Below are 26,308 nucleotides of genomic sequence, written 5' to 3' on the forward strand. Positions count from 1 at the left end.
ATGGTGGGGAGCAGCTAGACAAGAAGCCACATTCAGACGGACGGTTCTGTAATGTTGAAGATGTTTCACCATGCTTTCTCCTTTGTGTCATTTATGGTGGTATAGGAAACCCAACATCATCAAAGATTTATGTTGTGTGTGTAGGCATATTTGATGGAATTTTCTCTATTTGTATGGAGGATCTGATGGAGTTCGTGGACAATCAACATTTGCTTTGACACATAACACCGTGGGGATTAAATAAAGGTGATTAGGTGATGTGGCTATAAATTCTGTGTTCCGTAATATGCTGGTGCTATATTAATCCACTTTATTTTTATTATTAATAATAATAATAATAATAATAATAATGTTGAGTATGTTTCTTACACTGATTAGAAATGAGGAAGCCACTGGCAGTGGTGATTGTCATCAGCATTATAAGGCAAGTCTAGTTGAGTGTGACTAACCATTACTATCTATACAATGACCAGGATCAATGAAAACTTCACAGGTATAATTACATGAACCATTCTTTTGACTAAACAATTGGGGGAAAGAACCTTGTCTAAAAATTATACGGGATAAAGCAGAAATATACTATACAATCTGTGATTACTATACAATCTGTGATCAAGTAGATCTTTTTTGCAGTAAGGGACAGGTGATGTCCCAGCCCAACCAGTCAAGATGGCCAAAGATTAGGTATCCCAAAAGTAAAGCGAAGGATGGCTTTACTATTTTATTGCCTCTTTTTGGCTCTATCTACTTTATTGCCGAAGAAGCATCACCTGTCCTTTGGAAAATAATGGACCTGCCTTGTTACAATTTTTTTTAATTTTTAGCTTCGGGTGTGCATTAAACCAGTGGTCGCCAACTGGTGGTCGGAGGAAAATTTTGGTGGTCCGCAGCTCAGGCCGATGCGCTGCCCCCAGCGGGGTCAGGAGAAGAACTCCACTGGGAGGGCGCACCAGCCAGACCCTTAGACCATGTCCCCCGTAAAGATTGCAGGCTCAGGGAGGTGGGGGGATTGTGTCCCTGGACACGCCACTTTCCCATCGCAGGCTCAGACCTGGGATGGGAGAGTGGACAGGTTCTGGCATCATGACGTCACTCTGGGGGAAGTGTCTTCCCTTTTGAGTGACACACGGCTCCCCGCGCATACGCGGTCCGTGAAATTAGTGGCCCGTGACAACCAAAAGGTTGGCGACCACTGCATTAAACTATATCTAAAGCTGTTTTTGTCTGTCCCATTGGGGAGATATTTCTTCCGTTCCTATCACAGAAACACAGCAGGATTTGTCACAACAAACAACCTCATTTTGCTTTACGTCCTCTTACAACAATTGTAACATTTTGGATTTCCCATCACTATCCCATTGGCAATGGTCATCAAGACCTCATTAAAAGTGTGAAATCTGAACAGTTTTTTAAACTTTTCAAACTCTATCCAAAACTAAAACAATGCTTTTAAATATATTTAATTGGGACACTATGCTGCATGTAATAATAATGCTCTAGTAAGCAAAGATTCAGTTTAGCTTTTTGGCACATCATTGATTACTCATTAATGAATACTCGTAAATATTTATAGCTGACTGGATAATGAAAATGTCATGTATGTGAGAAGGTGAGCTTAGAAAAACTTCAACTACATACTCACTCCGTGTAATACCTGTTATGTTATATTTGGTTAAGCATTGTGTGTTATTGTGTTGGCGTTTCCTTTTTATTATGGAAATCCCCAAATCTACTTTCAGAACTATTTTTCAGCTGCCGGGACAGCTGGATCTTGACCTCCAAAATCAAATACACATAGCTATTGGCAGCTTGATAATTGTGCATTCATTAGGCCTCTCCCTTGATGACCAGTTGTGGGGAATAATGAATCATGTGTTTATGTGCCCTTCCTCATCAGTTTAGAATTATGGTAATGTACCGTGCAATGTGTACTTGGTTTGCATTTTGAAAGCTTGCTTTGCAATTTGGATAGCATGACATGACAAGTCTTTTTTCCTTGTATATCATATGTTTATTGACAGCTGCAATCATTTTTGTAATTATCAGTTCCATAAAAAAAGCATGGCATTAATGCCTAACTAATTGTCTAGGGTGAGTTCTAATGGCCAAGTGATTACTGACCATATTTAGAAGCCACATGAATACCCGTGTTATGGACCAGATGTGCTTGCACACTGCACCATATCTCATGTTTAGGTTCAAAGGTGATAAGTAAATTAATCAACGGGATTGGTTTGAGAATTTGTCATGTGCAAGCTTGACTTCTTATGGGCTTTAAGTGATAAAATCTCCTTATAGGTTTAAGAATATAAAGACATCACACACTTAGGACCATTTCACGTGAGCAATTTTGTAGCACCCACCAATCTCTGCTATGCCAAGTGATCATTGCTGACCTTTGCTTTTGAAAATGCTTTTTACTGAGCCTTTATCCTGACTAATTGGAAAAAAACAGGAACCATTTGAAATTTCATCCTTGAATATGTAAAGTTTTCTCTTCCATGATAGCCATAAAACTCCAGCACCTACATCACAGAAATTGGTATCCATTAAAAACTTTTCCTGTAGTCACTGTTTTGTGCACCAGAAATCATACTGTTCTTTCCATTAAATACTGTTACTGTGACAATGTGTCAATTAATAAAAAAGTGTATGAAATTATTTTTAAAGTCTTAACCTTTTTTTTATTTTATCTTCAGGAATTGCTTACCTCGGGGGAGCGTGCAGTCCGAAGCGCAAATGTGTCCTGGCAGAAGATAATGGTCTTAATTTGGCTTTTACTATAGCTCATGAGCTTGGTCACAAGTAAGATTTAAAAAAAAATTGTAGCACCTTTTTAATTTCACCTTTTCTAATTTGTGTTCAAACAAAAAACACATTTTTTTGGTTCTAATATTGGGCTTATGTTGGACAAATGCAACATGCATTCAGGTTTGCACAACTTGCTATTGAGAACTGGTGCACTTGGAACTTAGTTCTGCTGTACTTATAACCTCTCCTCATCTCTTTTGTTTATGTTGTTTTTTTATCTAGTTTTGAAGACCTTTTCATACTTTAAAGACCTAAATGGAAGTGAAGGGCAAATCCCACCTGTTATGATTATCACTGAGAAATGAGTCCCCATTGGGAACTCTTTTCTCTCTCCTCCATAAAATGTTATATTTCTGTACTGGAACTGTAGTTCCCACTGGCTCAATAGGACCAACCCTGCTCATCTCCACTAAAAGTAGAAATAAAAAATTGGCATAATATCATTTTAAAGCATGTCCCTTAATAGATTTACAAGGTGGACTGAGAATGGAGTTCACTGGGTCGATGACCTACTCCATTTGTGACAGTTGAAGTCCTGAAAGGATCGTTTGTTCCAAAATACAAATATCCCTAAGGGAACAGTGCAGATACTTACAGCTACATTAGGCTTTCTGTAAAGATCTCATCCTATTCATCTGCCTTCTTTTTACAGATTTTAACATGACCCATCCTATGAAAACCCTTGCTAAATGACGCTCATTGTGAATAACATAATGACATGGTCAACTCTGTGATGTAAATTCTGTGCCGTGTATGGCTTCAGGTCCTAAATCTGTTCTTGGATCCGTGTATATTTTTTAATCTAACCAGTGGGATATGGGGTAAACTTCCCTTTGTTCAGTCGCATTCAATTAGCTATATGTATTTAAAGTTCATTCCTCATGTGAAAAATATGTGAGCTCTGTTGATGGTCTCCTAAAAATGTTAATCACATGGCCATGGTTAGCCAAAGCATGAGAATGCTGGCCACACAACCATTGTTTTTAGAGGAGAAGACAGAAATAACATTCCACATACAATATATCACCTATTATGGGTTCTCATTTTATGGCAGTGCTATGGAGCTCAGTTTGAATGGCAGGGAGACCTCGCTTTTTTAGTCTTTTTAAAGATGAAAGAAAAACAGCCCAAGCTTTAATGCCCCAATGTCTACTCATAACTGAAATAACTCATGTTTGTGGGGGTGAGCTTTTGTGTTAATCAGCAATTATTATTATTAATAATGAACGGTATTTATACAGCACCATCATATAACGCAGCGCTGTACATTAAATAGGGGTTGCAAGTGACATACAGGTACAAACAATGACAGAGAAGGCCCAGAAGAGCTTAAAATCTAAGAGGTGGGGGAAGTATCAAACATTAGGAGGGGGGATATAAGATGGTGGGTAAGTAGTGAAGGTTTAAGAGACAGAAGATGAGCAGGCAAGTTTGAAAAGATGGGTTTTAAGAGCACCTTTAAATGAGCAGAAAGTAGGAGCAAACCAAATAGAACAAAGAAGACCATTCCAGAGAGTGGGGGCAGCTCTAGAAAAGTCTTGGAGAAATGTGTGTGATAAGGTTATGAGTGAGGAAGTCATTAGTAGATCATTGGAGGAGCGGAGAGAGCGGCTGGGGGAGTATTTTTTTTACTAGGTCGGAAAGGTAAGTTGGACAAGAACTGTGGAGGGATTTGAAGGCAAAGCACATGAGTTTGAATTTGATTCTAAGGTGAATTGGAAGCCAATCTAGAGAACTACAAAGAGATGCAGCAGAAGAGGAGCGGTGGGAAGGATGGATGAGTTTGGCTGCAGCATTCATAATAGATTCTAGGGGAGAGAGTCGGGTTAGTGGAATTCCAGAGAGGAGGATGCTACAGATTAGTCCAGTCAAGAAATTATTAAAGACTGTACAAGGCACACTCTTACTTTTTACAAGGCCACTTCATCTCCTGAAGCCCCCATCTTGCCTGCCAACTACTTTGGGTCTATTGTAATCCTCTTCAGCCATTAGGTTGTGATCACTGATGATCTTCAGGAGTTACATTATCCAAGAAAGAACTTGGGCTGTACACTGCATGGTGTATATGATGTAAACCGAAATCAAAAAGCCACCACAAGCAGGAAACATGTTTTTTTTTTGACAAAAGAGACTTTGCATGGTTTTTCTGCCAAAACTTTTTACCTCCTAGTAACTTTTTTTTTTAGTTTAATTCTGCTTTCCTTTTAGTCTTTACAAGTTACCACTCACCATAGCTGCCTAATATTCAAACTGAAACACTAGGAGGCACTCTTTTAATAAATTTATTGCTACCATTTTCTTTCTGATATATATAGTTTATACATTAAAAGCTAATTCACTGATGTCTTCTAACAATTTTCATAGCCAGCAGAAAAAGCTAAGCAAACCCCCTCCCTGTACCCAATCATCAAACACTAGACAGTAGCTGTGCACAGTGATTAAAGTTTTGGATTCTTTAAAAAACTACTAAACTACTAAAAAAGTATTTTTATTTTGTAATGCACATCAAACTGTATTATAATTAGTTTGTGTATGTAGCATCCCTGGGAAAATACATTTGTATGTATCACAGAATTTGACATGGTCATATATGGGACTTTTTGTTCCCATTGTAATTTCTAAATGCTTACTGTAATGTAAGCCTGTAGTTAGCTTACTGGATTTCATCCAGCCCACATCTAAAAAAGAATGATTTCTCTTCCTGCTTTATAATGCATTTTTATAATGAATAAGTGCAAATGCACGTTGATGTTTATAGTAATAAAACAGAAATGTGTTGGCTCAGGAGATGCTACAGAAGATTGTTTTTTCCTGTAAAAGCATATTAGAACAAAGTTAGTTTTTGCACTACAGTTTTCAATTTACAAGCATGATCATGTACTCGGGGCAACACAGAAACAAAAACAAATGTCTGAAAAAAGTATATATATAACATAGTCATGGTTAAAATATTTAAAGTGTAATGCCCACAGACTCTAAACACAACAACTACAGAACAGCTAACATTTCTTATTTTCTTGCTGCATGTAGTAGGCCAATGACTGAGAATCAGAATATATATGTCAGTTTTTTTTTTTTGTTTGTTTTTTTTTTAATGACTGATCAGCTTTTTCCAGGCTAGAAACAATCTACGTCATTGGTATAGGAAGCTTGTAGTTTGGTAAATATATACTGAGAATGTTTACTTTTTTGCCTTCAAATACCTACACAGTTCTTGTCCCACTTACATTTGTGACCTGGTAAAAAAATATTCCCCCAGCCGCTCTCTCCGCCTCTCCAATGACCTACTAATGACTTCCTCACTCATAACACACACGGATGCAAGACTTCTCCAGAGCTCCCCCTACTCTCTGGAATGGTCTTCCTCATCTAATTCAGCTTGCTCCTACTTTTGCTCATTTAAAAGAGCACTCAAAACCCATTTTTTCAAACTTGCTTACCCGTCTTCTGTCTTTTGAAACCATCACTACTTCCCACCACTACATATCTCCCTCCTATTGTGTATGAAATTCCCCCACCTACTAGATTGTAAGCTCTTTGGGGCAGGGTCCTCTCCTCCTGTATCACTGTCTGTATTAGTCTGTCATTTGCAACCTCTATTTAATGTACAGCGCTGTGTAATATGTTGGAGCTATATAAATCCTGTTCAATAATAATAATAATTTTAAAGCATATATACACCTTAATGAAATTAAACTAAGGTTTAATTAGGGTTGCTGCTTGAACCCTCTGGATAGCCTTTGGTAGCTTCTTACACCAGGTTTGTAACCACTATTAGTCTACCGCATCAGGTTAGTAACATCGGGTAGTCCATTACACCATGTAGGTGGTCTCTAATACTCCATTTTACCACATTGGTTGTCTCCATTAGTCTCTGGGATCTTCTTGTGATTTGTGAGTCTCTTTCACTATGTAAATAATTTCTAATGGCTTTTCCTTAGTCTTTTCCTTCAAGTCAGTGGTCTCAGGAAGTCTCTTACACCAGGTTAGCAATCTCCAATAGTCTACAGCAGGATGGTATTGGTTTCCAGTAAACACTCTTATGCTGGTGATGACTTATAGTTAGTTTGTTTTTGGTTTTCTATTAGTTTCTTGCAGCATGATAATAGCTTCCAAAAGCTTTAGTAATCTTTTTATTAGCAATTAATAATAGTGATAATAGTTTTATTAGTAGCTTTTTTATTATACCACATCAATTGGTCTCTGATAGCCTACAGCTTCAGGCCAGTGATTTCTGGTTGTCAGTTACAAAATGTTGTAGCCTCCTGTAGTCCTAAAGTTCTAGTATCTGATATGGTAAAAATTGATGTGTTTTCCAACATCTCCTGATTCTACCTAGTTTCTTAGTTCTTCTTGGGTGAAGAGGGTAATATGTGGGTGCTATATAAATACTGTTTAATAATAATAATTAGAGGGTGATGGTGATATCCAGCAGTTTATATACATGTTCATTTCTGCTTTTTTGTGTGTATTGCTTATTGCATAGTTTTATAAGGGTGGTTAGGGGTGTTATGTGTTTTACTATTTAAAGCATAAATTATGTCAGACTTTTAAAAAACTAATTAAATTGCAGTTTTGAATTTAATGAAATGAATCATTAGATATATTTTTAAATGCAAGTAATGTAATAACTGAATTATGACCCTGCTTCGGCCTTGTATAATATTCAGCATTAGTCAGCTTGGGATAGAGAAAAATGAATTGAATATGGATAGCAGTATACAGTGATGGCACTGAAGGTTTAATACGTATTTGATTAAGGTCACTTTCAGTCTTTTGGTCTAAAAACCAGACGGTTAGCTGCTCCCAGCTGCACTGCTGTTATGCCTCCAGGATTTGCAAACCACAACCTGCACCGCATTTCAACCTATCTGCGCGTGTTGCCCTTTCATTTGTGGTGGCAGTACAATTCTTCCTCCAGAGGAGAAAAAGCAACTGCAAGGTCAGAAGCAACATGTCATGCTACCCCACCAAAACAACGCTTGAACAAAGTGGTTCCCAACCATTCCAATAAGTTTGAATAGAAGCAGATAGCACCGTAGCTCTTCCAGTGTTTTGGCAACCAACTCAAAACTCAATTTACCTTTTCAAGAGCTTGGGTTTGAGTATCTTATATTTTTTTATAGTTTTTATATTGTCTGTTATTAACTGGTGTTAACGCTAAATTTAAGCTGTGATGTACAAATTTAAGGCTTTCTGCCTGTAGTCATAAATAAGTCAAAATTGTGCAAGTATCAGCAATACGGAAAAAAAATCAATTTACTGGGGGAAGTATTATCCCTGCTTGAACTCTACAAGGTTACATTTCCCCTCAAGTAACATGTAGGTAAGCTATCTCAGTACTGTACAGTCATGTACAAAATACCAGGTTGCTACTTGTTCATTACTCTTGTACAGGTATAACTTGCTGCTTTGCATTGTTGGAACATGTACACCAAAGAGTTGACCTGTTTTGCACTGGATGCATTATTGCTTATTAAAAATGACAGCGACCACATACTTCAGGTTAACCTTGAATCAATACACAGAACCATCAGATTAGGTTCCCTTGCTTTTCTTATTATTTAGGTCGGCAGGGCCTAGTTGCTATTTTTTGTGTTCTAATAAAGCATGAATGATTCTTTTTTATATTTGGGATGTCTGGATGTAATTTATGACATCAGCAGACACATCGGTTGACAGATCTTGGGGGGAAAAAGGTTGGATTATTTCAGAGAATAGACTTTTGTGAGCCAGGGATCAGACCAGCACCTGTGGGGATGTTATGCATACATGACTTAGTGATGGTAACAACATAGGATTTGCTGCTTTTTCCAAAATCTTTATTATGAAGCAAGGATAATACCAGGGAGCAGCCCAAGGCTACAATGTCACATGTGTTTTTGCACATTAAGCACAAATTTAAAATGTACTTGCAAAGTGAAGGAATGATCCAAGGAACACGTCTACTTTTCTTTGCGTTCTTTTCTTAGTATTGGCATATATAAAAGAACTTCATTGTTCATTTTAAAAGTGTGAATTCAGTGATGGACACAAAGGATTTCTCGGTATAAAACAAAGCATTTTTATTTTATTTTTTTGCCTGTCTCTTCTGTCCAACCCTGTTTTAGGATTTCATGTCACAGTGCTGTTAGAATACCTAACAGTCCCATTGGTAAAGATTGTAAAGAATATTATTATAATATTATAATAAAATTACAATAATATTTGGTAAACCAAGACAGCATGACACTTTTGAGACAGCAGAACACCATTGTTTATCTTAATGCCTTTGGTAGATGGGCTGAATTCTGCTGGGAGTAGCGCACCAATAAAATCTCCATAAACTCTGTCTAACTCTACTAAAATTGCATTGCTTTCTTTGCTCCCTAGCTCTCTGGCGTCTCAGAAGAAACTCTTCTATGGTTACATATCTCTTCTGGCAGACAGCTCATTCTCTTACATTGGAAGCAATCCACTCCTCTTCTATCACCCTTTGGGTGCAGAGAATCATTGGGCCAGATTTATGAAAGCTCTCCAAGGCTAGAGAGGATACATTTTCATCAGTGAAGAAATCCATTCCGGGTTTGCTGGATCTCCCAGCTCCACTGATGAAAATGTATCCTCTCCAGTCTTGGAGAGCTTTCATAAATCAGGCCCATTGCGTTTATAGGATTAGAAGAACTATAGGGCTATAGATGATGATAATTCAAAATCTTTTCTTAAGCGTTGGTCTATTTGGCTGCAGTTTTCTAGTTCCTCCTCTCTTTCTGCAAGACTTGGCTCTAAATGATATTCAATTTATTCTATAATCTTCTGTTCCGAGATCTCCATAGATGTGCCGTGATCTCCAAAGGTGTGCTTTTTTTATTTGTAAACAGTTGTATTGTTTTACTTTGTCATTGTTTTGTATTGTATTATATTTTATTATATTGAATTTATTATATTGAATATATTTTATTATATTTTATTTATTATATTGAATATTATTAATTATCAGATTTACTGTAAAATATAAGACGTCTGCATGGGTTTGCCTTTTATAATAATCTTAATGTGTCTCCAGATTTTTTCTTGGAATTTAGACAATGAAAATCTTGAAATCAAAATAATCTACTACATCCTAGTGATATTATCTTTACTGGGAATAAAGCAAGGGATTTCAGACACAGGATGGGGTTTTACTCTCTTTTGTTGCATTTACAGATTAATTCTTTGAAGTCAAGCTGGTGCTTGTCAGGTTAAAACTACAAAACATGAAAAAAAGGTTATTTTAGGTTTTTCAGTTGTAGAGAAGTTTATTCAATAGCAAGTCAGAATGGGACAATTATTGTGTCTGACAAATCAAAAAAAAGTAAACCTACATCATTGTGATCAAGAGCAATTATTGTTCCCAGATAGAGAAGCACAGACTGGTTTGTTCTTTGTGGCAAACTTTGAAAGATTACATCATTGGCAACCTACTGTGGTGATAATTAGGACAAATTTGGGGTGCAGAACAATTTCACAGCTGCTAACTACCCATTAGAAGATTTTAAAGGCTTAGACACTTGAAGCGTTGATTATTTGATGACTGTTTATGCATGTGGATGAATGCACTTATTTCTCTGTGTTTTTTTTTCATTGGCCTAGTTTAATACATTTCCAGGACTCCTCTGTTGCTTGACTTAAAAGATAGAGGAAAAAAGACCCAATCTTGGGACCAGAACTTGCCATAATATTAATAACAATGGTGGAAAACAGTTTTGATACCCCTTTCATAACTTAAAGCTTTGTACACACTTCCAGTGGTTCTCGCCGATAACCGGCTCCGGGTATCCGAACTCCGCTGTCCGAACGACCGCCCTGGCAGATCCACGGATGATGAGTGGCGAACGATCGTAATGCAGTGAAGGGGGAGAGCGCGCAGCGGGGTGCTGCTCCGTTGCTTTCCCCCTCCCATCTGCATAGAGCAGAGTATGTACAGCACTCGTTCATGCATCGTGCAATAATCCATAAAGATCCTTTCCAACGACTAGTATTGCACGTGTGTATGTGGCTTTAGTGTATGTGTTGGTTGTGATACTATACATATAGTAGCTAAACAACTGAATCAGGAGTTTTATTATACGCTCACCTGTTTGCCAAGTTCCGGTCACAACAATGGGTCTTTTTTCCAATATCGTTAAAGTCAAGCATCAGAGGAGTCCTTTATGTAAGATATGTAATATTTCCTCGAAAAAGTAGGTTCATCTTGTGAAACGTGTTGGGATTTTTGAATATCATCTGAATATCAGCTATGGCTGATTCCACTTCAGTTGATTTTGAATATGGTGTTTTGCAATTTGTACTTGGTTATATAATTTTTTGTAGTTTTACTTTTATTGTAATATATATATATATATATATATATATATATATATATATGTAATAAAAGGTGGTGATTTTAAAATTTGTATTTCTAATAAATGTTTTTGCATATTTTATTGATATTGTACTACACAACTCCCTACTTTTTTGGAAGCTTACTTCCTGGGGTATACCTGTGTAAACCCTTTTTTGGTTTAGTCACTACTAAATCTGAACTTAATGTGCGCCTAGTTTTTGCAGATAAGTACAGACATGTAACTAGCTGTTTTTACCTTTTTTTTAATCAAAATTGATACATTTTCAATATTTTCCCCTTCCAATACAGAGAATGCTCCAGAGCAATCTCATCTGGTCAGCCATAAAAGACTTGTGGAAGGGGTGGATAGGTTATGTTTGCTAGATCAGCCAGGTTCACCTATGATAGTCATATCCAGTCTTGAAGGGCTTTAATAAATCAGGCCCAATGTGATCTTTGCTCAATGTGCCTACCATTGACCCCTTTGCTACCTTGAACACAGGAAATTTTCTAATTTAAAGTGCAGTGCAATCTAGGAAGTTCTATCTGAGAGCATAGCCAGGTTCTTCTTACTTTTCTCAACTGTAATTAACCCTCTGATTGGACAATAAAGGGCCAGCAAGGAGCACCCTGATAAGGAATCATTGTGCTTTCTCCTGCTCTTAGCAAACTACCAGTGTTGGAGTGACAGCACTTCACAAAGCAATAATGTTGTGTTTGGCTTGCACACTATTCATTTCTTTGTTTCTGCTTTTGTGAACACTGGGTTACAGGATAGGAACTTGTACAAGTTTTATGTTTTATATTTTCTTCCAGATTAAATAAAAACAAGATTATATGGTGACAATTTATATCTGCTCCATAGGCTGCAAATAACTACTTCAAATGTATAAAGGCTTCCTAAACGTGTGCACCGAGATCTGGTGTTTTATTGCTGGTGGTTATGGCCCTACATCCTTGCAGCTGGAATAAAATTACATCACTATTACCAGCTCCGACTCCACATCTTCAGTTGGCAAAACAGCAATAATTCAATAAATTAGTAGTTGTTTGAAGTAAGTGGTTTAACCTCCATGTCTGATTGTATGTTCTCCAAAAACCCCACATACTAAAGCGATGCGCAGGGTAAGAGACGTTTATTACTAAAAATTTCCTCTGAGAAACATTGCCAAAGATAATAGATTCACAGGACTCCGGGATCCTTCTGGAGAGCACCGTGCTCAACCTCAGAGCTAAAAATAGTAGAAATTGCAGTTCTGTGAAACGAGAATAGTACCCACATAGAAATTATATTTTACCGCTTGATTGCGTGGATGAGCAGGGTCACATGCTGTACACGGACCATACAGAAGAGGAAAAAAAAAAGTGTTAAAAGGCACCTTGGACTGCAGGTGACTGGCACTTTCATTCAGAATTTAGTAAAATGATGTAATCCTAAAACAATATTCATTATTTAAAGATTTTCAAAAAGAATTAATTAATAAATCCATTCAATAAATATTAATCCAGAACTGCCTATAAATGTGTTGAACTTCCCAAATGAGATGAGCGAGCTAGAATTTTAAACTCGATCTTGCGGCAAATTTGTAAGCGAGAACAGACAATGTACATTCATCGATAAAAATTTAATTTTCCTTAACAAAAAAGTCCTGCGGGCTGTGCTGATCAATGAATGTAGCCACGGCTGCATCTATGGATCAGCTCAGTGTGCAAATCCTGGCACTAGAAGGTAAATGGGGACAAGTCTCCCCATTCAAAACCTCTCGTGCTCTCTGATTGGCTGAGGAAAGGAAAATCCCGATGACGCTCAAGCATAAGGTAAAGTTAATTAACCCCTAGTGCCCGGGGATTGCACACATGTGGATTCCCAAGGCTGCTTGAATAAATGCAGCCCTGGGAATTCTCCTGTAATGATTTCCTGGAACTTCTGATGGGTCCGCGAAATCGGTTTGCCGAAATTTCACAGACCCATCGGAAGTTCAAGAAAATTTTCATGAGAATGCCAGAGGCATTCTTGCTCATCCCTACTTCCCAACCTTCTTTAAAAGAATGAGCAAAGATGCCAGGTATGAGCTGTACGGCCCAAAAAACAATAAGGTGACGTCAGTTCCTTATCGGAAATATGATCTGCAGTCATCTTAATCAGTTCGTATTATGCCTTCCCTTTAAAAACATTTAAATGAAACCTTTTTGTTTCATTGCATACCTTCTATTAGACCCTTTGACATCATCACTGTATCTTTGTTATACAATGCATAGATCATGGCTGGCGTGAGTCCAGTAGGGTGCTGCACATTGCTTTCTGAAAATATTGCAGTGGCTTGCCTCAGTTCTTCTTTGAAGCAGAACTTAAAAAACAATACTTACCTTTATAGGCGGAAAGCTGGTGATCCCGCTGCAATCCTAGCCCAGTCTGTCCTGTCTTCCTTCTTCTTTCTGTCGCCGACTGTACTGAATAGGCAGTAAAGACTGAATGGGAAATGTGCCATATATATGCCAAGAGGCCGTGGACTGCTCTTTCTGCTTATGCCTGATTTGGAGATTCTGTAAATATAAACATAAAAAAGCGCTGATCTCGCAGTGCGAAAGTGGGTGACCTTTGAAGAACATCCTTGCAGAAGAAGAAGATGGCGACATGGAATGAACCTTCAAATAATAAAACAAAAAAAAAGCATTAAAAATAAAAATATAAAATGTATAAATACATTTTTTTTCATTATATAAGGGTAAGCCATCCTTTTATATAATGTATAAAATTTGGTGGTAGGTCAGCTTTAGGGAGAGCCCCCAGCACTGATGAAAGCAGTGGTCTGGCTCTTCGGAGTAGTTATACAAATATCAAAATGTCTTGATTTGGAGAAGTGGAATTTTCTAATAGATAGCAGGTGCATGCAGACTACCCTTGGTAATGTCCACATGTTGGCTGAACTTTTTGGAAAAAAAATTAAATCCAAGGAATTAAATGGTGGGGCAGGGGATGGTCAGGCTGGGGGAGAGAAGGGATAACTGATTCTGGACGTCCTTCACCCAGTAAAAAAAACAGGCTTTATCTAAACGCTGCAGTGAGAAGCTAACAGTGTTCATGAGCAATTTCTGTACAAGAAAAGACTTGCAATATTTATCGCTGGAAACGAACGACGAATGACTGATCGGCCGAAAATAAGAAGAAGATGGCGACATGGAATGAACCTTCAAATAATAAAACAAAAAAAAAGCATTAAAAATAAAAATATAAAATGTATAAATACATTTTTTTTCATTATATAAGGGTAAGCCATCCTTTTATATAATGTATAAAATTTGGTGGTAGGTCAGCTTTAGGGAGAGCCCCCAGCACTGATGAAAGCAGTGGTCTGGCTCTTCGGAGTAGTTATACAAATATCAAAATGTCTTGATTTGGAGAAGTGGAATTTTCTAATAGATAGCAGGTGCATGCAGACTACCCTTGGTAATGTCCACATGTTGGCTGAACTTTTTGGAAAAAAAATTAAATCCAAGGAATTAAATGGTGGGGCAGGGGATGGTCAGGCTGGGGGAGAGAAGGGATAACTGATTCTGGACGTCCTTCACCCAGTAAAAAAAACAGGCTTTATCTAAACGCTGCAGTGAGAAGCTAACAGTGTTCATGAGCAATTTCTGTACAAGAAAAGACTTGCAATATTTATCGCTGGAAACGAACGACGAATGACTGATCGGCCGAAAATCGTTCAAATCGTTGGTCACAAAAACGGTGACCAATGATGCCGTCACAGCGGATCTGATTGGCCAATGATCTTTCACAATTTATTGTGTACAGTCGTTCAGTGATCGTGGATGGTTCTGCAGTACACTTTCTCCTTAAAACGATTGTATCTAGTGTGTGTACACTATTGGTGGATTATATTTGAACGATTGTATGGTTACAGCAAGTAAACCATGTACCAAATGTGCACAATACGATCGTTCAAATATAATTGTGCATAATCGTTGATCGGTCATAATCGTTCGTTTTCTAACGATAATTATTGGAAGTGCGTACCTAGCTTAAGACTGGAAATCTACTTTATAGTAAGTTGCTGACATTCACAAGATGTCAACATCTTTCAGAAGAACAGGTGTTGTAAACCACATTGTAGTTTCTTTTGGAATCTCTAAACTTTTTTTTTTTTCCAACCAAAGCCAATTTTTTTTTAGCACCTATCCGCTTTTTTTTTTTTTTACCCAATGGGTAAAGATCTTCCCTCTCTCCCTATCCCAGAGTCACAGCAGGAATTTGGCAGCATATGCTCTGTCATCAAAGCAGATGTGCCCAGAGGTGTTACCCTTTCTGATAGAAATCTTTGATTTTCCCATCACCTTATATCCCTGTAACAGTGGTCACCAGGACATATAGAGGTGGTGAATTCCTGTTCACCCCCCCCCTCCCAAAAAAAGAGTTTTTTTTAGCTCTTCTATCCAGGAAAAAAAGAAAAGAATTAGCTTTAGATATGTATAAATAAGTTCCGAGTAACTTGAAAGCTAATGGCTATAACTTTTATACTATTCTGCTAACAGCTGTCTGGACTTTATGATGACAGCACCTGGCACCATAGCTAATTTACAACACAATAAACTTTCCCAAATGCAGTTATTTTGCCTTGTACAGTAAGACGGTGAACCTGATACCCCTGAAATAGTGGCAGGAATATCAGCTAGTGCTGGGGAATGTAAGGCTCTAGATTCTGCAAGGCAACTTTTATTTAGGGTCATGTGTCCGCTGCTTTGCACACTGAAATATCTTTATATTTCCAGATGTCCACCGATAGAACATTTGGCCAAAAAATCCATTTTTTACAATATCACAAACAAAGCAGGGTTTTTATTCAAGGCATGGTCAGGAAAATCTGCCTTTTTGCTGATTTTAGCAATCCGAATTTTGTGTAGTAAAACCAGCACAGTCAATGTCACCTTTTTATGGCAGCATTTTATTGACTGCATTCCTGAAATAGAGGAACGCTTAGCTTGCCATTGACCAGATGATTTCCTAGATGATGGAGCAAGCTTTACCAACTTAGAATACAAATAAAGGCAACATAATTTTTTTTTATTTTCTATATAACTGTGAATCTGTACAGATACAGAAAGTCAGAAAGAGCTTTCATACAGGGTTATGAACCACCATAGGCATTTAAATTGGACCTAATTGAGAGATGATGTAAACCACTATTGCTGACTTGGGATTTAGAGCTTACCTTCTGTATGATTTTCGTTCAGATCCTCTGCCTTTAGAGCCCAACTAAACCCCACATTAAGGCAAATTCTCCAAGCAATCATGTTGATTAGTAAAAAATATAAGTATTACCTTTGGATCTAAATTTGGTAAATGTGGTAAAATTTACATTACTTACCTGATAGGTGTTAGAATTTGTCCTGTTCAAGTTTAGGGTTAGTTGGGCTATAATACCTTTTAAACTAGAAATTAGAATGAATATGCTGCTCAGGTGTTCAGTTGATTGCCATATATTTGTCCATATGCTTGTTTCAGATGTTTCAGGGCGATCTACTGAAACCAAACGATTATCTTACATATAGGGACTAAGCTGTCTTTAGAATGAGATCAGCAACGGCAGGTTTCATGATCTTTTAGTATGGGTCAACTTTGAGGAAGTGAGGGTTTATTGAATCTCTGTTCCCATTAGGAAGTTGTGGTGTGATCATCAGGACAGGAAGTTAGTTTAAACTTTCCCTTGTATCTTCCATAAATTCTTGTGATGAGCAGCTGGAACCAAAAGGAAAACCTTGTTGAACTATGTAGTCTATGTATGATCTCTTCTCAGTAGGTAGAGGCAGCGAGAGACCTCAATGGGGAGATTTCACCTCGATTCCTTCATCAATGTTCTGTACCAGCCGTTAGGGCTAGAAAAAGAGAGGTTATAACACTTACAAGTCTTATTACCAAATGTTTTGGTTGCAGTCTCTGACTCAATGGAGACATATCACTTTCTGACCTAAGAGGAAGTGAAGGAACCTCATCCCCCCTTTCCTACTCACAGGAGGGATTGATTAGTTGTTTATATATTTTATGAAATCAATGCACAAAAAAAGAATGACATGCAAAGCTTGGTAATTTGTTTTAATTCTGCAGTATGGGAATGAGCCATGATGATGACCAACCATCCTGTGCAGGCCGTTCACATATAATGTCTGGAGAGTGGGTAAAAGGGCGAAGCCCCAGTGATCTGTCTTGGTCAACCTGCAGCCGTGATGAACTAGAGAACTTCCTGAAGTAAGTGGCCAGTTTCTTGTTGATCAAAGCAACCATTATGTTCAATAAAATAATTTCTAATTCAAATACTTTTCTCTTTCTCTTACCATTGAAATATTGATGCATTTTCATGTCGTAATTCAGCATGTGTGGAACACATTACTTAATTTTGCTCTATTAATGGTCAGTCTTTATTGTATAACACTGTACTTAAGGCCGTTGTTTGCATTCCACACAGGTCCAAGGTGAGCTCATGTCTGTTGGTGACAGACCCTCGCAGTCATCATGCTGTCAGGCTTCCTCACAAGTTGCCAGGAATGCATTACAGTGCCAGTGAGCAGTGCCAGATTCTTTTTGGCAGTAATGCCACATTTTGCAAAAATATGGAGGTAAGGAAGGACAGGTTGGTTGAATGTAACAGTTGGTCAGTAGATGATGCTGTAATGTGTCTTCCCCTATTTAAAGCTACTACTCGGCATATTTTCCTTCACAAATGATGCATGTTTGTTGTTGAAACCCAACTTTCTAAATGCACTTAAAAAATTAAAGTGTGGACTGTGATACCCACTTCCTCACTTCCTCATCTGTATCATTGAATGTTTTTTGTTGAAGTCTGTTCTTCATTAGGTTGAAAACACCAAAGTTGGAGGGCTCTAGATTTGGGCTGTACAGTGGGTGCACCACTGACCACCCCAGTTTGCTGATTGCCTGATTTGTTGCCAAAGATGTGTGTGGTCACACATTGTCATGGTGAATGTGGATCATTTACAGATTCTTGTTAATCTCTTCTTCCTAATAGTTTCTTTAAGCTTCTTCTGTGTGCCAATGTTCTGCTCACTGATCACTCTGAGCATGTTCCAGAAGAATTACGCCCCAAAACAGTTACTATGACTGCTGTGCCGATTGCTGGCTCTTATACTTTTTTATGACTTGGAGAAGAGGTATGACTGATTCTTCAATCCTGGATCAAAAAGATACACCCACATTTCATTCCCTTTCCAATATCGGAAGGGGACATGTCCACGTTGGCTTCAAACAGCAGATCCATGCAGACTTCTTCTTTTCTCTTCTTCCAACTGGATGTTAACTTCCATGGTACTTTGGATACACTTTATGAAACCCTAAATTATCCACCATCTTCTTTATGACATTTTGATCACAGTCCAGTTGTGCAGCATTCTCATGGATAGCGACTAATCTATCAATCAACAAATCAATTTTTCCACATGCTGCCGATTGTCAATGATAAATGTTCACTGGTCAATATCCACTGCTGGTGGTCTCCAACTGTGTGGTCCTCAGCACTGATTTCCCTTTCTTTAGACTTCTCCATCTATCTGTGTACATGTCAAGGGTGTCCTCCTGGTAAACATACTGTAGCCTTCTGTGGTTGTCTGACAGTCTGCACCTTTTCTTTGTCGAGAACTAAATGACTACATGTTGTGTCCACTTGGAATCCATTATTTACTTGCAACAAAAGAAAAAGACAATTCTGAAAAAAGGAATTCCTTGTTTTTGCTTTACTTTCTGTTACTTTCAGTACACCCTTCATATATACGTGTAATTGTATTAATATTATTCAAAAGATTTGTCATTTAATACATAGGTATATTCATCAACTTAGCTTCTATATGCCTCAGTTAAAAACTGTAATGAATCTTGTATTAATAGCATATACAATTAATATGAATTTTAGTAATAGTTGCATTATTATTATTATTATATATTATTATATTATAATATATTTTTATATAATAATAATAATAATAGTTTTATTTCTTTAAAGATTAACAGTAGTTGTATGTACATCATATACAAAAATGGAACCACATTATTGAAAATGATTTGTGCTTCACTTGATTTTAGCATTTGATGTGCGCTGGTTTATGGTGTCTAGTAGAAGGAGATGCCTCTTGTAAAACCAAACTGGACCCACCGTTGGATGGCACAGAATGTGGAGCAGACAAGGTGAGAAAATCAATTGTTTTACAATATATCACGAAATTCCATATGGAATTAAAGGTTTTATTGTTAGCTGTTCTTTATATATATCCATGGTTTACTGATTACAGTGGTACCTGGCATGGAGTATTAAACAATATTGAACAGCAAATAAATAGTTCTTGATGATGATGTTTTTAAGCAGGAAAAATGAGTGATCTGATCAACTTCGAGGTAGGCCAAATTGTGATGACTAAGTAAATGGGTCAGAGCATCTTCAAACCGCAGGTCTTGTGAGATGTTCATATCAAGTGTGCAGAACCTTTACTATACATTTCATAAGCTCCAAAATTTGTTCAAGGAAGGACAGTTAGGCCTTGAGTTTGTGGTGGAGGAGGGGTGGGTAGCCAATCTGGTCTAAATCCAAAAAGATCTACAGTTATGCAATTTTACTAAAACCTTATGCTACCCATAGGATGTAAATGTTAGAACACACATTGCATTGGTGCTGCATGGGGGGCTGCCAGTGCTGCAGAGTGCCCATGGTGACCCCATGATCACTAACAAAAGCACCTACAATGGGCATGTTAGTGTCAGAACTATATCACTGAGCAATGGAAAAGGGTGAGCTCATAATTCACATTTTTCTTTTTGGGTATGTTGATTGCCTGGTATTTGTGCATCCTTTATCTTGAGTAGAGATTGCAACAGGAGGCCTTATGTTAAGAAGGCAGGCGGAGACGGTGGAGACTGTGTGACTTAAAGTATCTGCCAGATACTTCAGGACACCTTCAGAAGTCTTGTGGAGAGCATGCCTCAAGGGGTAGTTGATATTATGGATAAAAAAGGGGACCTACACAATAAAAGGGAGATGGGATTAGGCAAAAAATTTAGGTTTTTACTGATAATTTTATTATTATTAATATTATTAATAATAATAAACAGGATTTATATCGCGCCAACATATTATGCAGCGCTGTTCATTAAATAGGGGTTGCAAATGACAAACTAATACAGACAGTGACACAGGAGGAGAGGACCCTGCCCCGAAGAGCTTACAATCCAGTAGGTGGGGGAATTCACACATAATAGGAGGGGAGATATGTAGTGGTGGGAAGTAGTGACAAAGACAGAAGAAGATGGGTAGGCAAGTTTAAAAGGATTGGGGTTTGAGTGCTCTTTTAAATGAGCAGAAAGTAGGAGCAAGCCAAATAGGATGATGAAGAGCATTCCAGAGAATCGAGGCAGCTCTAGAAAAGTCTTGTATCCGAGCGTGTGATGAGGTTATGAGTGAGGAAGTCATTAGTTAGATCATCGGAGGTGCGGAGAGAGCGGCTGGGGGAGTATTTTTTTTTAGCAGGTCAGAAATGTAAGTGGGACAAGAACTGTGGAGGCATTTGAAGGCAAAGCACAGGAGCTTGAATTTGATTCTAAGGTGAAATGGAAGCCAATCTAGAGAACTACAAAGAGATGCAGCAGAAGAGGAGCGGAGGGAAGGATGGATGAGTCTGGCTGCAGCATTCATAATAGATTGTAGAGGAGAGAGTTGGGTTAGTGGTATACCAGAGAGGAGGAGGTTACAGTAGTCCAGATGAGAGATGATAAGAGCATGTACAAAGAGTTTGGTGGTCTCAGGGGACAGGTAGGGGCAGATTTTGGACATGTTGTGCAGGTGAAAGTGGCAGGACCTGGAAATGTTCTGAATATGAGGGGTAAATGAGAGGGCAGACTCAAAGGTGACGCCAAGACAACGTGCCTGAAGGGAGGGCCGAATAACAGTGTTGTTAACAGTTAGATATATGTCAGGGGGAGATTTGGAATTTGAGGGGGGATGAGTTCTGTTTAATGCAGGTTGAGTTTCAGAAATCGGTCAGACATCCATGATGAGATGGCTGACAGGCAACATGAGACCTTATACTTCAGCAGGAGTCAATGTTTGAGATAGACCTGTAATGTTTTAGCTGCTTTGCATATGTCTTCCTATTCAGAAAATATAGACAGTTAATTCAATTTGTATTGCAGTGGTGCCGAGCTGGTGAATGTGTAAGCAAGACCCCAATCCCTCAGCATGTGGATGGAGACTGGAGTGCCTGGAGCTCCTGGAGCATGTGCAGTCGGACGTGTGGAACTGGAGCACGTTTTAGGCAGAGGAAATGTGACAACCCACCGTGAGTGCATCCTTACAGAGCACATGTAGGAAATCTCTGTGTTTATTTGTTTCTCCTTCAGTTCTCTTCCAATCTCATGGCCTTTGCTGTTCCTGCAATGGGCAATCCATAACACCTAATCAGCAACTATCTTTCAATTCTTTGACTGATCTGACATGATTAAAGGTACAATTTACTAATTATCATTTTCTCATTAAAGCATATCTACACCCAAAAAGAACAACAATGTAACATTGCAATTTCCAGGCCTTAGATGTAGTTTTCACATTTCCAGCTGGGAATATTTTTAGCAAGTATGGGAAATAGCTGTGGATTTTCCCAGCATCCCAGTGTCTTTGTCAATGTCTGTAAAAAGAAAATACAAACACCTTTTCCTTTCTTGTGTAAACTACAGGTCCTATTAATTCACAATGCAACAAAGTTGAACAAAGACTGACATTAGATGTTTAAAGTTCAGCCTGTGTGACAACCATGGCTGCCTCCATAGATACAGGGGAAAGATGAATGTAGACACAAAAAGAAAAAAGAATTGTAGCACTGGTAGTATGAACCAGATTAAACAATAACAAATCCTTAAAAAATTGAAAAATAACACACCAACCACATCTTAAGGACTGGTAAACTGTAATCTATTACATTTTTGGGAATTCCAACCAAAATATACCAGTCTAAAGCAGTCTTTGTAAGCTGGAAATTGTGCCCCTTTGTACAGTTTAGACCTTAGAATCATTGAATTCCATAGGGTTTAATCTGAATACTAACCCAGATGCTACAGGCACAACAAAGAATCTGTTACCTCGAACCATGACATGTTTTTTCTTTAGCCATTTTGATAATTTAGGTACATATAATTGGTTTAGAATTCCATGTGATTTGTGGTCACTTCACCTTGCAGTCTATGCCTTATAAAGATACATACGGGTAGTATGTTACCCCAGGTTACATGCAATATATAGACTGTAGGGTTGTTCTTAAGTTGAATTTGTATGTAAGTCGGAACAGGTACATTTTTTTTAATAAATGCAATTTGAAAAGATGTTTTTCTCAACATATTTCTTATGTTTACCTTTATGTGCACCCACAGTGTGGTGTCAGTTACTGTAAAAAATCCTCACTGTGAGTTATTCACAAACAAAGCAAAAAAAACAAAACTTTTTGGAGCCTAGACATTCATTAACTTCTGAAGCAAGCTGTGCTTTGATATGCAAAAAGAAACAACTGCAGAGTTTGTCTTGGTCTTTAAAGAGTTACAAGAGGTTGCAGCCCTTTGGTTCAACCACAACCTCAGCTGTGTTTACCAAAAGATTTCTTCTGCAAGTCATGCAAACCGCCCCTCTCCCCCATCAAGCCTCCATCCTGCACACGAGCAATAGGGGAAGCCCTATTCATATCTAAGAGTCGTCCTTATGTCGGACGTCCTTAATTTGGGGACTACTTGTATACACAGAAAATGACTGTTTGGCCATAAGAGGAACAAACATGTTTGTTCTCTGAGTTAAATTTTGTGAAAATAAAAATTCCGTTCGCAGTATCAATCCTAAATTTGTCTGAGCCAAGCCTACAAGAGGAACACAAACTGGTGCATGTTGCCTGTCCAAGTACATAGAAACTCTATCTTGTAACTGAGCAGAGCCTTTAACACAAATCACATGCAGGTTCAACATTTCTGATCTATCTGCCAAGCTTTAATGGGTCACATGCAGCTCTGGAGTTTGTGCTGGAAGATCTCTTATCATGCATTTATTTTAGAAGGGGCAATTCCTGTGTGCTGATAGGTGAGCAGAAGACATTGGTGTACTTTCCAATGGGCTGATGCTGTAAATGTAAAGTCAGCTGGACAACTGGGATCTAATATGTGTGTGTATATATATATATATATATATATATAATCATATCATATCATAGCTGTCATTGTTTAGGTAAGTGACCACTTGTGTTTTTTATTATATAGTACAGTATTAGTATAAAATATATAGAATATGGACATGTACTATGTGAAATCAGATATAACATTGGAGCTAAAGGTAGAATCTCTTTTGAGTTTAATATTTAGGTTTTAAAAGAATGGAATAAAAAATGTATTTTTATTCTGGAAATGACCCTGATGACCATGTACAGTATAACCCAGTTGTAACATTCCAAAAAGCAAGAAAATAAATAGCTCACATAACTCTTGATACCCTTACAAATTATGTAACATTTTTTTTAAATAGTTATTCAAGCAATGATGAAACAAAGGTTTATGAATTTTGCAATTATATAAATTACATTATAGAGTATTTTAGAACTTCAGAACGTTTACACAAGATTGTTTTTCTAAAGGAATGCGTTCAATTTGCTGTGCTAAGATTGATGTTGTTCTGTTGGATGTATGAGTTCTTTTTGCCATTCAGTACTCTGATTCTTGTCTGCTGCATTCTCTGCAGTGTGTCATCCCCATATAGAACTATTTTTTTTTTTAAAGGATGCTTATCTATGCCAGATGTCCTTACAAAGCTATAACCAGTTTGGTAAACAGCTATCCTTTATTAGGTTAAATGTGACATCATAGTTTGTAGCATTACTGTTTTTTTTTTCTGATCCAGAAAACTTTCATTGGTGGCATTGGGAAAACTCAAAACACAACAAAAATGCCTTTAGGGAGGATTGAGTGAAGTTGTATGAGATGATCCAACTGCCCATATTGCAATGTTGTAGTTGGTCCTGGACATGCAGGGAGGGCATGGGATCCTGTTATTCAGTTTCCATATTGCTTTGCATTGCAGATTACTTGGTAACGGCACACAAAACAGTACAAAGGGTCATGAAGGTTGACAAGCAATGTTGGCAAGCACGATTGGTTTTGTGGTTTCCAAAACTTCTATGTTTTCTAAGTATGTGTTTTCTGTATATAAACTACCGTATCTCAAACCAGCTGTACCTCTCTCCAAATGTACAAAAGTTTACGTGCAGTACAGTGAAAAACAATATTGAATAGTATATGTGCAAAGTGTTACCTGCCAAATTTTTTGTAATCTTTAAATATAGACATCCCCTCTCCCAGATGCCATACCTAGATCATAACACATCAGTCAAATCAATAAAACTTGGTCAAGTCTGTGATTGGATATTTATGGAGCAGCTCACCAATAGGTGTCGTCCCCGTTCTCTCTTCTCCAGTTATTAAGATTTCTGGAATCCAGGACTTTTATTGTTGCAGTTTGCACGTTCTGAATACTGATGTACAGGGTATTACTAGTCTAAATGGAAGTCATATAGCACAGTATACACTTGAGTATAAACCAAGATTTGTTTGACCTGAATATGCACTTAGAAAGAATCTTGATTTATATGTGTCACACTTTTAGATGGTGCTGTGTCCTCATGTGGAGTATATACCAAACTCTTGCAGTGTGAAACATTATTAGAGTTTGTTACACACTTTACATGAGTACACTGCACCATCTACTGCTGACCAACAATATCGCACAAAAACAACATTTACCCAACATGACCAACCCAAAATTAAAATGAATTTAACCCGTAAACTGGGGAAAAACTTTTTTAAACAATTGTTTTTTATTATACACTATGGGTATATTTCTTCACATTATTTTATTGGCATTTCTGGTAAATGCTGTTTTAAAATATTAGTAGTGTCGGCTGCTTTATATACCCTAGCACCTATGGGTACTTGTTCTTTCATGGGGTCAGCTAGTGGGTTGCTCTTCCCTCCAAAAGACATCTCAGTGGATATCTGGACCCCCAATAATCATGGGCTTTTCTGACTCCTCAGGTTAACTGAAATTCCTTGGGATCTTCTCAATGGCAGACGCCCCATTACTTTTGAGTCTCCAGATTCTCCTCATTTGACCCACCATGGTAGGCACCAATCTCAATGATTGGGTATAGGATAAATATCCTTCATTCAGGATTGGTCCCCCTCAATACTATACACCAGGAAACCATCTTGTTAACGGGAGAGAGCGGCCAATCACTGAGCTAGGAGAGTCAGAACTTTAACTCTATTGTATAGACTTAGCATCACAAAACTTCTCTCCTTAAGTAGACTATTGAACACTTCCCAAAAGATTCCATAACTTTTTAAAGGCTTTCTGTACATGATTTGTGGCCACCATATCATGTAGAATATTGTACAATGGAGAACCTATTGCTGAATCATATTTTTAAAGGTTTTCTTAGCAGTGATAGGTTGCTTGAGTCACAGAAGATTTGTTGTGCATGCAAATATGAAAAGGATGAGGAAGGCCAATTCTATGGCCATTCATCATTCTTGGGGAGAGATAAGGCATGCTTAGTAAAAGTTACTCTGTGCTTACATTTTGGTGACTTTATTAAATGATGGTGTAGAGATCATAGGCTTTCGGCAGTAAACCTCTGACATCATGCTATATTTGATATGCAGGTTGGGCATACAGTTGTAATGGTCTACAACACAAGTGTAAACTTTGGCCCCCATGGGGAACGAAGGCATGTCCTCTTTTCACAAATGCTATTTAAACTGGCAGCCAGACATATTTGCTTTTTCAAAACAATTTGCTTTGCTCAGCTAGAAATTTCCTTAAAAGAAACAAGCGGCATTTCTCTTTTAATGTTCTTCTAATGATAGCTTTGTGCTAGTCTTGTTTTAGTTAAGACTTTGCACTGACATTCTGGCTCAGTTTACCGTTGTTTTAGAGTTTTCTTCCCAGTTGTCTAGAGTTCCAGTAGAGTTTGTAAATGCATCTCATAAATCACTGTAATGAGCCAGTTGAATTTGCAGGAGGAGGAAAGGAAATGTTACACTGTTGTGTGGATAGACACAGCATTAGCTCATGGCCT

The 26,308-nt window shown here is 37.8% G+C and overlaps 1 protein-coding gene across 2 annotated transcripts in view; it reads left to right on the forward strand.

The window, feature by feature from the left end:
- The window catches only part of ADAMTS17 (ADAM metallopeptidase with thrombospondin type 1 motif 17), a 156,790-nt gene that overhangs the window by 72,187 nt on the left and 58,295 nt on the right, over nt 1-26,308 (forward strand). For both annotated transcript variants that reach the window (XM_072402659.1, XM_072402660.1), the window contains exons 8-12: nt 2,700-2,805; nt 17,259-17,399; nt 17,617-17,767; nt 19,245-19,346; nt 21,342-21,487. In XM_072402659.1, coding sequence (XP_072258760.1) covers nt 2,700-2,805; nt 17,259-17,399; nt 17,617-17,767; nt 19,245-19,346; nt 21,342-21,487 — 646 coding nt within the window. The remainder of the gene's footprint in view (nt 1-2,699; nt 2,806-17,258; nt 17,400-17,616; nt 17,768-19,244; nt 19,347-21,341; nt 21,488-26,308) is intronic.

The sequence above is a fragment of the Pyxicephalus adspersus genome, chromosome 2 (genome assembly GCF_032062135.1).
Source record: "Pyxicephalus adspersus chromosome 2, UCB_Pads_2.0, whole genome shotgun sequence".
In the NCBI taxonomy this organism is placed as follows: domain Eukaryota; kingdom Metazoa; phylum Chordata; class Amphibia; order Anura; family Pyxicephalidae; genus Pyxicephalus; species Pyxicephalus adspersus.